The sequence below is a fragment of the Apodemus sylvaticus genome, chromosome 3, assembly GCF_947179515.1.
Source record: "Apodemus sylvaticus chromosome 3, mApoSyl1.1, whole genome shotgun sequence".
NCBI lineage: Eukaryota > Metazoa > Chordata > Mammalia > Rodentia > Muridae > Apodemus > Apodemus sylvaticus.
In genome coordinates this window covers 129,645,876-129,658,804 of record NC_067474.1, presented here as the reverse complement: position 1 = coordinate 129,658,804, position 12,929 = coordinate 129,645,876, and the positions used below count along the sequence as shown (strand labels likewise).

General features: G+C 41.3%; 1 protein-coding gene across 2 annotated transcripts in view; it reads right to left on the bottom strand.

Moving 5' to 3' along the window:
* Positions 1 to 12,929, bottom strand: part of Efcab14 (EF-hand calcium binding domain 14) — a 40,553-nt gene that overhangs the window by 8,104 nt on the left and 19,520 nt on the right. For both annotated transcript variants that reach the window (XM_052177033.1, XM_052177034.1), the window contains 6 exons: positions 11,897 to 12,007; positions 9,928 to 10,014; positions 8,779 to 8,970; positions 6,768 to 6,848; positions 4,533 to 4,642; positions 2,721 to 2,842 (listed from right to left, as the gene is read on the bottom strand). In XM_052177033.1, the coding sequence (XP_052032993.1) occupies positions 2,721 to 2,842; positions 4,533 to 4,642; positions 6,768 to 6,848; positions 8,779 to 8,970; positions 9,928 to 10,014; positions 11,897 to 12,007 (703 nt within the window). The remainder of the gene's footprint in view (positions 1 to 2,720; positions 2,843 to 4,532; positions 4,643 to 6,767; positions 6,849 to 8,778; positions 8,971 to 9,927; positions 10,015 to 11,896; positions 12,008 to 12,929) is intronic.

The following is a 12,929-nucleotide window of genomic DNA, read 5'->3' as shown; positions in this document are numbered from 1 at the left end:
TCAGGGGAAGCTGTTAAAGGAGCAGGAAGCTTCGCTCGGGGGGTCATGAAAATGCTCTGGAATCAAGTCAAGGCAATGGCTACATAATCTTGAGGATATACTAAGTCCCATGCAATTATACAGTTTAAAAGGGTGACATGGAATATAAATTTTATCTCCATTAAAAAAGAATCATAGGACTCTCTGTGTCTGTGTATTTATTTTTTGGTGGTCGATGCTACCAGTTAATCTGTATTAAAAAATAACTAAGATACTATTTTAGGAAATGGCATTAGAAAATTTCCAACAAAAGTCTTTAACATTTAAAAAGTATTTGATCCAGGGGTGGTGGTGTATGCCTGTAATCCAGAGTTCAAGACCAGTCTCAGATATATAGAGTATTGATAGAGTACTGAGGCCAACCTGGCTATCTGAGGCTGTCTTAAAACAATCAAAAGAAAAAAAAAAAACCTACAGGGGGTTTCAGAGAGATGATCAGTGGTCAGGAGTTTGTGCTACTCTCCCAGAGGGCCAGAGTTCCGTTCCCAGCATCCTTGTCAGGTAGCTCACAACTGCTGCAGCTCCAGCTCCAGCTCCAGGAGGAGCTCATGCTTCTGGCCTTTGAGAGTGCACACACAATTAAGAATTATAGAAGAAATAAAAAACAAAAAGGACTTGATTGAGTTCTTATGCTCACTGAAAAGATTTATAATACTGAAGAAACAAAGGTCACTAGTTTGTGTTTCTTTAAAAGCTTTCCTGATTATTTTTCTTCATTTATTCAAGATCATGCTTTGACTCCACACACCTCTTGCTGTTTGGTACTTGGGAAGAATGAATGTGCTGAAGTGAGGAAAAACCATTTATGTGCAAGATCCACTCCACTGAGGAATTCTTATAAATTCCTGATAGGCCCTCCTCACTCCTGTCACGGACTTGGCAGTGCAGCTGGTGAGACCTCAGAAGTGCCCTGAGCCAGAAAAGCAGATGGGATACTTCTTCCCAACACCAAATGGCTAGATGGAATTTTTTTTTTTTTGTTTTTTGTTTGTTTGTTTGTTTGTTTGTTTTTTGATTTGGTTTTTTTTTGAGACAGGGTTTCTCCATATAGCCCTGGCTGTCCTGGAACTCACTCAGTAGACCAGGCTGGCCTTGAACTCAGAAATCCGCCTGCCTCTGCCTCCCAGAGTGCTGGGGATTACAGGCATGCGCCACCACCACCCAGCTTTTTTTTTTTTTTTTTTTGGAAATTCTTTTTAATAGAGAGTAAATACAATGACTCTCCTTCCCCCTAGAAAACAAAGGAAAGCCATCATAGACAAGAAGAAAAGCAGTGGTAGTTAAGCATTAATTGCAAGATGAATAAGCAATATACAATCACGCCTATCAGGTTCTGTGCTGCAGGCTAGGGAGTGAACAGGATGGAGACTTTACTCATGGAAGCTAAACTGTTTCTTCCTAGGGAATTACAATAGACTGGCATATGCTAAATAGGAACAAACAAAACTTGTTGTAATGTACAGGAAGCACCTGCTCCAGACTTGGGAGATCGTGTACAGTGGCATCTGAACCCGAGTGAAGAACCAGCAGAAGGTTTGTGGTCAGAACCGGGTGACTTTCCAGAGAGCAAGAGACAACCAGGAAGCCTCAACATCACAATGAAGAGTAGAAGACACTACTGGGAACAGGCAAACATCACTCCATGACATATAGCCTTTGTATGAATATTTATTCTGCTCATTGTCAGAATCCCAGAGGGCCTGTCAGGCAAACAGTCAACTTTGACTTGATTTGCTAATCTAACAGAATTGTATTTGCTTTTTCTGTCCTCTGCTTTAGACAATCTATCCTTATGGAAAGAAAGGGACATTTTTGGAGACATGATCTTAATATATATAGCACAGGCTGGCCTCAATTTCTTTATCTCTGTGCCTCAGCTGGGATTATAGGCCTATCCACTATGGCTGGCTGATACTGTATCTTATAATGAGTGTATTCTATCCTTTGACATGGGGTCTGGAGGACACTTAGTGAATGACTGAAGACCTTAAACAACATTTATGAGAAAAAAAGTATGGAAGCTTTAGAGTCAGCCTCAGCTTGAATTCTGTCTCAACCAATTATCTGCTGTTTCGACTTAGGTAGTTTTCTATATCTGGCTTAACAATGTTAGCTGTAAATTGTGTGTCTGTGTCTCTGTGTGTTTGCAGGCATGTGGAGACCAGAGAGCAATCTCAGTTGTCACTCTTCAGGTACTACCTTTTAAAATAGACTATTATTACATCTGTGTATGATGTGTGAGAGTGTGGGTATACACATGCCACATGTTGAGGCCACATGATAACTTCATACTCTCTGCTTTTTGTCTTTATGTTATTTCTGGGAACTGACCTTAAGCCATTAGGCTGCAAGTGCTCTTAGGTACTGAGCTATCTCTCTGGTCTCTGCTCACCTTTTTGTTTTTGAGAAAATGTTTCTCACTAGCTTGCAACTCAACAAGTGAGTTAGGCTAGCTGGACACTGAGCCCCAAGAATCCACCTGTTTTCATATTCCCAGCGCTGGAATTATAGGAGTGTGTGCCATCACACCTGGCTTTTGTCACATGGGTTCTGGGGACTGAACTCAAGTCTTAACCACCTGAATCATCTCTTCTGTCCACTATATATGCTTTTATTTTTTAAACAAACAAACGATTAAGAAGTTAAGAGCTGCAACTGAACATTTCCACCATTAACATTACCTTTGATGCTAGAAATCCCAGGCAGGGAGATAGGTTTTAGTTGGGTCTCAATTTGCTCTCTAAGAAGCTGTGGAAATTCTGGCAGTGCTGAAGGATATGATGTGAAGTTCTGTACTTGCTCTGTAGCAAACACATACACCTTTATTACAATCAATTCAAAAATCAAATTAAATTAGTATCAAAGTTCACCTACTAGTACTATAGGAGGTATATTTAATTTAAGAGAAGTCACTGAGAATAAAGTAGCAGTGTAACTATGAAGTTAAGGTACAGACTGAAGGATGTGTGTGGACAAATGAAGAGGGATCAGGACTACATTAAGGACTGAAGCAGAACCTGGCACAGGGTGAATAGCCCTAATCTGAAAATGTGAAATGCCCCAAATCAAAAGCTTTCAGAGGATAGATGCAGGTGGAAAATTCCATGTATGACTTCATGTGATGGGTCATAGTCAAATAAAGGTGACCTAAAAATACCAAATAAAATTAACACTAGGCCATATGTATATGGACAATGTATATATGAAACATGAATGAATTTTTGTATTTAGATTCAAATACCAACTCAATGATAACTTGAAAATATTTCAAAAAAAAAGAACTCCAAATTAAATTGATCATACTTTAGGCCCTACCTGTCTTACTGTCATCTATGCTTAGATGCTGCTGTACTGGCTGGTTTTGTGTTAACTTGACACAAGCTGGAGTTATCACAGAGAGGAGCCTCCCTTGAGGAAATGCCTCCATGAGATCCAGCTGTAAGGCATTTTTTCAATTAGTGATCAAGGGGGAGAGGGTCCAGTCATGGTGGGTGGTGCTATCCTGGGCTGGTGGACCTGGGTTCTATAAGAAAGCAGACTGAGCAAGCCAGGGGAAACAAGCCATTAAGCAGAATTCCTCCATGGCCTCTGCATCAGCTCCTGCCTCCTACCCTGTGTGAGTTCTTGTCCTGAGTTCCTTTGGTTATGAACAGCAATGTGGCAGTGTAAGCTAAATAAACCCTTTCCTCCTTTACTTGTTTCTTGGCCATGATGTTTTATGCAGGAATAAAAACCCTGACTAAGACAGATGCTAAGACCTGAGTTGGATATGTCTTTTGACTTCTTGGGAAACAGGCTATTAAGTCTGGTCTGGGGAATGAGCCACTAGCCATGACACCATAAGAAGGCTATATAGTAAGATGAAGCCAGTGTTAGAAGACCTTCAACATAGTTCTGTTTCTCACAGAGGAGAATCTGAGGGAAGCTATTCTAAAGCTCTAAAGCTGAAGAATGCTTGAGCCAGGGAGGTCAAAGCCAATACTGTCTAGTATCTTGTTATAGCCTCACAAGTCTTAAATCAGTAGATGTTAATTAATGCATCTAATAATATGCATATGGTGTGTCCTTACCTAAAGCCAAGTGGCCTGCAAATTGAAGAATTCCATCATTACCTGTTAACGACTTTGAGGAGGACTAATAATATTTAAGTAAATTTTATGCACTCACAGTAACAGAAACATAACATTTAGGACTAGTTTAATGTAAGCTATGACAGCAACATTTTTGCCTATAATTGGATGCAGGAAGCATGGAAAAGTCTATTTCCAGCTAAACATTACCCGTTCTCCCCCTAATAGACTAGAGTACAAATCAAGTACAAAATGGGCTTTTGCTAAATGAAAGCGAGGTGCATCAGCCTCAGCTCGGTGCGCTCAGGCATCACTCACTCGGTTCCATCAGTGCTGGCGGACACCGTCCCTACTCCCTGTGTGGGAGACAGGCTGCCCAAGCCTGCGTGAAAAATTCAGAAGCCAGCTAGCTGCTTACCTTCTTCATCTGTGGTCTCTGGAGGCCTGTTGCTTTCAGGTTGGTTTGTGAGAGCACTGATCAGTTGCAGTTTTTCTCGAAGCTTAGATACCTGAGAATTTGAATTATCTTCTTTCTGCCCACAACAAAGATCAGATAAAGCTTAAGGTGGGGATAACACCTCACTGGAGCTTCTGCTGTATTCCCAAAACACATTCTGCACATAAGGCTGACCTTCACCCAGTCCCCTCTAAGGTCAAAGAAGGGATGGACAAACACTAGGGCTGTCTTTGGGGCTCAGTGCTGATAAGAGTTCAGCTGGGCTTAAAGGGGGCCACGAGGACATTACATTCTCTACGATCTGTTTCACTGTGAACATTCCATTGATGGAGGAAGGTATGCATGTGTGAGCAGAAAAGAAAATGTACCCTTACTCAGGTGCCTGTGTAGCACCTGCTTCCTAAATGATGGGAGACATGATTTTCTGGAGCTATTTTACATTAATTGAAAAACTGCCTTGGATATCTCATCACTTTGTGACTATGTCATCTGAAGGAAAATTAAAAAACAAAACAAAACAAACAAAACAAAAACCAGCAGAACTCAGTCAAACCACAAGTACTTCCCTGATTCACCTAATCGTCCACTATAATGATTGAACTGGTGGCAAGAACTGTCAGAGACACAAAGTAGGATCTGTAATATTTCTAATTCAAACTGTTACTTGAGTCTAAAGTTTTCCCATCCACACATGGCCTTCTTTTCAGCTTTATCTAGGATGGTATATAAAACAATAGACTCAATTGTAAAGAGAGCAGCCTAGTTCTCCTGTGGCTGGCATCTGTTTACTATATGACGGCCTGGCCCCGTGTTTAGGAGTACCGGTGCATGTCATGCCTCACTTTACAGTGAGCATAAAGTCCTATCTTTATGTATATCCTAAGAGTTACTGTACAGTGGCTTCTGGGTTTATTTAGGGAGACCCAATATGAACAAACCTAGAAAGTAAATGCTTACTGACAGCAGAAATTGCATCTGGTTGGGATGCTTTGATGACATGGGGAGAGACTGACTGACTGGCATGAGTTATAACACACAGGGATCTAAAAGTAAAGCCAGAGATTTAGGCACAAGTGTGGTTGCTGTGTTCTGATTTAAGACAGGAATTACTGTTGAAATCACTACTACTTTCTAATATTAACCATCTGTTAACTTTTTTGTGTTCAACATTTAAATCTGTTTTTTAAAAATGTTCTTGTCATTACCTAAATGATGTTTAAGAAAAGTATAGAAACAGTTTAAAAGCTCAATAAAAGTCCACTGTATAATGCATCAGAATCTTAAATATACATGACTTTATCCAGACAATATGAATTTACTAAGGATCAAAAAGAAAAGATAGAAGGCTTTACATCCAGACCTTCTCTGATACGGTTTAGGCTAAGTTCCTGGCCTAGGACCCCCTATCCTCTGAACTCAGACACTGTGTGCATTTCAGATGGCTCTGTGCTAACTCAATCTTCCCAGCTCTCCCTTATCTTAGCAGGACTTAACAGGTCTATCAAAGTGTTAAGAATGCAATTTAAACGTGGAAAGATGCTGGGCGTGGTGGGGCACACCTGTAATCCCAGCACCTGGGAGGCAGAGGCAGGCAGATTTCTGAGTTCGAGGCCAGCCTGGTCTACAGAGTGAGTTCCAGGACAGCCAGGGCTACACAGAAAAAACCTGTCTCGAAAAACCAACCACCCTCCAAACCAAAATAAATAAATAAATAATGAACAGGGGCTGAGTTCCCTTGATAATGGACTCAAACCCAGAGGCTATAATACACTTCCTCCCCATGTTGCTTTTGGTCATGGTGTTTGTCACAGTGACAAAAGCAAACCAGGACACTAACTGCCTCAGTTTCCTTGGGAAGGCCACCCTGATCCTCAATGCCTGTATCATACCGGACGCTTTCCCACTGCAATACTCATCAGATTTGTGACTGTCTGTTTAGTTTAGTCTTGAGCTGTGCCACCATAGGGGTCTGTCTCATTCTCTGTGGCCATCCCAGCTCCTAGTAAAGTGTTTAGTATAGGGTATGTGCCTGATGTGATAGTCATTCATTCACCAATACCTGAACCTACTAATTGCTCTGTAATTGTTCGAGTTTATTACAGGAGATCAAAGTGCCCCTTTTAGAGGGGATGGCTGGATGTAGGTATCATAGAGACGGTGATGTGTTTGTTTTTACTTTACAGAAGCTTCCTGTTCCTTACCTTTATGCTTTGGGCCTTTACAGTATCAGTTCTGTTGGTCACCGAAAACTCTCTTTTCAGAGTGGCAGCCCTATTCCCCATCTTAGAGGGCAAAAAAAAAGAAGAAAAGGTTAAGGGTAGACATTAAAACTTAAATGACATCAAACACTTGTGTACGTGTGCATGTGTGTGTGTGTTTTGAGACAGGGTCTCTTACTGAATAGGGAAGTAGCCATTTTGTTTAGGCTGGCTGGCCAGCCTGTTTCCGCCCAACCCCAGAACAAACAGGTTTCAGATTCATGCCACTGTGTCGGGCTTTTATGTGGGTGCTGGGGTTCTGAACTTGGGTCTCCATGCTTGTGTGGCATCCACTTTACCAGCTGAGCCATCACTCCAACCCTGGCACTTAATACTTCTTAAACAAACTGCTCACATTTATTTGAGGGATCTGAACCACTTTAAACACAAATGGCAAAGGAATGGGAGAAGAGAAGAGGATGGGGAAGGGCCAAGGAGACAAAGTGGAATAAAGGCTTCTAAATGTTTTATTCACAAACTTTAAAACTGCAGAATAAAAGGCAACGTAACTTCTACCCAGATCCAGGCTTGGTCTGACGCTGTTGGAAGAAATAGTAGGACAGATGGATACTATTACTGATTTTCTTTGCTGGATAAAAATAAAAAGGGGAGGGCAGAGACAGCAAGGGGTATAGTGTGGTAAGTTTTCACAATAAGCCTTGAAAAACCTTCAAGGCACACTATTCATCAAATCACCCAAAGTTCTTAGCCCCTACTTAGCTTAGCTGAGTTCAAAAAGGCTTTAAAAACTAGGACTCCTTTAATCTTCACAGCTTTGTAGTAAATTACACACTCTTGTAAAGCAGGAGGGCCAGGCCGAAGGGGACAGGTCTTTCTACCCAACCCTTCAAAGCCATTTTCAGGCAGCTTGCCAAGTTCACTGTGGCAGAGCCAGCTCAAGTGTTTCGTATCCTGTGCCAGGCTCTATCTCATGAGTGGGTTAGCTCCCAGCTTTGGCTGTTTCTTGAATTTAGAGTATAATTTCCATCAAAAAATGTACACGTGTCTTTGCTGTATGAAACCTTTGAAAGTGAGACCTATCATTGTTAATGAAACGATCCCCATGCATCCCAGCATGGTGTACGGAGGAAATGTGATTAAAGCAAGCACGGTTCACGGGATCGTGGAAACCAGAAACCCTCACCAACAGCGAGCATCAGTGATTTAGTGGGTCGCTCAGTTCTCTAACGCAGAAAACAACTCACTGACCTTGGAAGCTGAGCTGCTCTGACTTTATCTGTTTAAAAATGTTTTTATCAGCATATATTAATTATACATAATGATGGGTTTCATTATATTTTCGTCCATGTATAGAATATATCATAATCACCTCAATCCACTCCCCATCAACCCTGTGTGCCTCCCACTCCTGCTAATCTCCTTCCCAACTGATTCCTTCTCTCCTTTCATATTTTTTTCTGTGTGATCTAATTGGTTGGCTTTGTTTATAGAAGCAACTTCATCTGTTTAAATGGATTTCCTAACATTATATGCAAAAGGTTTCCTCTATGCTGACAGAAGCAGGATGAATCTGTAAGCCAAGTTCAGGGTTAAAAACAAAATGGCACAAGATTTCTGTATCTGTCACTCTCACCACTACTAATATCTTAAGAGAAAAGAAAAGAAAAAAGAAAAGGAAATATGTGCCCATGTGTCTCTACCTGATGGACCACTGGCAACACTGTGAAAGATTTGTCATTTCTGTCAATAAGCCGTTGTGAGATGATGTGTTTAAATTGACCCTTGATATCACCCTTCCCAACACACACTGTAAACCCTGTGCTACTCTCTTCAGAGAGCTGTTGTATGGTTTAAAGGAGAAGTAAGTTAAGGACAAAACAAACATGCAGTCTCTCAAGTGTGGCACACTACTGTTCACATGAGGATGGGGAAGATCATCTACACAACAACACACACCAACAAAGAACATGTCACAGAGATCTGAAAAGCTTACCATGCTGGAGCTCACATTTGTTCTCTGTTCTGCCTTGCTCAGTGCAACCACGTCACTTTCTATCAGGCTGAGCCTCTGTGTCAGGTTACTGAGGGTCTCGCTCATCCCCTTGAGTTTAAGGTCATTCTGTCTCTGGTATCCTATTACAGTACTGTTGACTTCCTCTAGGGAGTTGTGCAGGTACAGGATATCCTAGATTGGAAATAAACTGAACTGTAGATCCACCTAACACTGCAACTAGACAAGCAGGACAGGAGGCAAGGGGCTTCTTTCTCCTGGCCATGACCACCAACTGCCTAGATCTGCTTTGTTCTTCCTACTCTAAACTGTCCACATTGTGCCCTCTCTTGGGTTGTTTGGCTTCAGCTAGATAGGAGGGTGGAGAACTCTCTGCAAGCTCCCACTCTGGTCCCTCAAAGTGGTGAGTTTGGGAACTATTTTTCCGATATTTACCTCACTTGCTGGTAGGTTATTAACTGAAGGCCCATTAGCCTAATTCGTCAGAACAAAACTACCTTAGGAACAATACCAATTACTAAATTGGCTCATGTAACAAAAGCACAGCAAGTAGTGCATTATTTAGTATAAGACTCAATTATTTTTATTGACATCTCCTAGTACTGATTACTACTTAAAGAGGAATGATGACTATAGGCTTTAAAGAGCATTAAACTCAGGGCAGAAATTCTTAGAGAAGATTTCCTTTACTCTCTTTAATGACGTTCTGATCCCAGTATCCCTCCCGTCCTCCTTCTGCCTTTTGTCTTCAGACTTTAAAAACACCAAGTTTCAAGAATATGTTTCCCATCAGTCTTATCAGAGTTTTTTATGGTTCAAAACAGCTGTCTATCTAGATTCTGCACCCACCCTTCCCTTGCCCTGGCTGCTACTTATCATAGTTTCAGGATAATCTGGTCATTTTATATCTTTCAAGGATATGAAAAGGAATTTACTCTGTTGGTTGACAGAAGGAAGCAGAGTGTGGAGAAGAGAAAGAATTCCCAAGCACCAGCATGTGCCCATTTCTGCTCCACTCTCGGGCAGGGTGATGAAGGAGGTACCTCTGGAGGTACCCGCTGGGGCATTCTGTGTGAAGCCCACAGCCTCAGATGATCTCCATGACCCACCACAGTCCCAAGCAAAAAGTACCTGTTTTGTACTTTGACTGTGGGTTTTATTGTCATATTCTGATGGAGGTGAGGGCGATGGCGTGATTTGGTTGCGTCCATTGGTCTCCTTTAAGAAATGTCAGCACAAATGGAAGTTAGCAGACAAGCAACAATTAGCTACCAGGCTACTTAACCATCTGGATGGTCCTGGAACACACTTGCCTTTCCAGGATATAGCTACAGAATAACTTACAGTGGTTCCCCAAAACTTACAGTATGACCCATCTGAAAGGTGTCAAAGGTATCATGGACTTTTGAGGGTGCCCAGCCTGAAGCAGACGCTGGATTGCAGCACCCGGATTACCCCAGGAATCTGATCTCCTCCTTCTTTGCTTTTCAGTTTCTTAATGGAATGAATTCCCCAGAAACTCCTCTCTCCTCTCCTTTGTTCTCTACAATGCAGAGAACCTGCATAATCTAATCTAATTCACAGCGAATACACATATGATTGGTTTCCCTTGCAGGTATGTTGATATCTACACTGGAGGATGACTCTTCCCTTTCCTACCCACTGCTCTACTCTCTCTTTGTAGATACCTAAGTATATCATGCTTTGATACATTTTCACCCTTTATGAGAAGAGCTGCATAGCTGATTCCTTTGGAGCCCACAGCCATAGGTTAGTACAGTGTGCTCTAGTAGGAAGAATTATTACCGGAAATTGTGAAAGGTTAAAAGATACTGATTCAATTACAACAGTACAATTGGAAAACAGTTTTCCTTAAAGCCTGAAATCACATTTATCATTTATCAACCTTGCCTTCATATAAATTGAAGATAAAAAAAAAAAGTGTAACACCCAATGGTCCTAGGAAGCATAAAATATTCAGCTAGGAGACAGTACTTTAGGAAATGGCTCATTGCTTGAGAGCATACATAAGACAGAGGAGTGGTAAGTTATTATAAGACAGAGGAGAGGTCTTTGTTATGATGGGTTACAGAGGTCTGCAGTGACAGACGGACTCAGAAGGGACGTGTCTGGATACCTACATTGAAACGTCTCCTTTTGGGTTAGCCCCACTAGTAACAACAGCGACTTGCTAACAACAGTGAGCACTGGTTCTGAAGACATGAAAACCCGTTCTGGAACTCTGATGCAGTTCTGGTTCCTTGGTACAAACTGCCAAGTTTAGAGTCTCAAGTCAACTTGTTTCTCCATCAGGACAGCAAGGCCTGTGCCCCTTTTCCTTACCTTCATAAATCCTTCAGGGAGCTGTTACAAAGTGGCTATTGCCTGGATGACTGTGGGGGCTTGTGTGTGGAGCTGCATGAGGAGACTGGGGAGGCTGGAAATGGCAAGCATTAGCTTCCACAGAAGCTATTTGATGTTACACAACAAACCATCCTCAAATTTTGGGGTCGAAACAACAAAAATGTCTTACTTATTACTATTCTGTGGGTTCCCTGAGTTCATCTTGGGGACTGGTACAGGATGGATTCCACATGGTTTAGGTCATATATATATAGCTGCATCCCACTAACACCTGGAGGGAGATGGCCCACCTAATATGACTGTTCTTCCTCTAGATGCTCTAGGTGGTCTCTCCGCACTGGGGTGTAACACGCTGCTCACATCTCCGATGCTCCGAGTGAGAAACAACGACTTGCTGGAGTAGTTTACTTTGCAGTGATCAATGAGTCAGTTTTCTATTTCTGTCTCCTTCTTTCAGATACCTTTCTGATCTCTTTCTATTCCTTCTGTTCCATCTTTGGAAAATGTATTATGAGCATCTCCTCCAGTACTATGTTTGCAAAACACCTTGCTTTCCATCCCATCTGCCTTAACTGACTTTCAGACTGCAGACCAATGAGTCCACATTGCTTTTTTTTTTTCTTTTAAAGCAGGTAGAGTAGCATCTGCTCAGCTCAGTGGGAAATTAATGTCACGACTAACACAGGAAATGGTGAACAGGATCATGCTGACTTTCCGTAATGCTTACAGATCTTACCATACTGTCCTGTAGTAACTCCAAGGTTGTCTTGTGTTCATCCACAGTCTTCTGTATCGCCTCTACAGCAAGGTGGACACTGTTTAAAGTATTGCCAATGGAAGCTACACTCTGTATGGAAACAATGTAGGAATATTAGCCCTTTGAAGAGCTTTATTAAGCATAACTGACATGTAATCTATGCAGGTATTCAAAATGCATAATAAGCCTGTGAAACTATTTCTATAATAGAAGCAACAGACACTACCTTCCACCCCTAGTTTCTTCATGCCTCTCTGTAATTTCTCCTTTCCGACCCAAGACAACCATTTATTCATTTTCTATCTCTGTGTCAGTTGGCATTTTCTAGCACTTTACATAAAGGGAACAAGGAGCACATACTTTCTAAGATGTTGTTCAGTATGTCTTCTTTCACCAAGTACAACTGAGACTTACCATCTAAGCTGGTCGGAATGCCACACACCATTGGTATGGCTTCGTCAACTTGTTTGCAAAACAATGGTCAGTAGACATTAGGCTGTTTTCAGTATCTGATACTGAACAGAGCTGCTACAAGCCTTCGTGAGGCGGCCTTCATGTGGTCTTGTCCCTCATCTTCCTTCAGCTTCTCATTACCACAATACATAGATGAACAGCTGACTATATGGCAGATCTATGCCTAACTTACTAAAAAAGCTTACATATAACTTACATATGACTTTCTGTGTCATTTTACAGACCCATTTGCAGGGTTTAAGAGAGTTCATATTACTCTATACATTCTAACTACAGGTGCTGTTAACTTAAAAATTTTGTCCATTCTAATGGCAGTATAGTGGCATGCTGTGATTTTAATTTACACTAAAACACTAACTGAATATAAATAAATATTTTAATTATTTCAACTATATTCAAACTATGAATTCCATGTAACTTATACTGAAACAATTAACAAAAACCATAAACATTTATTCTTTATATGAACATTTTCCCATATATAAATATAAGCTAGTTTCCCAATTAAGGAAAACAACAGTCTTTCTTAAATAAAAGA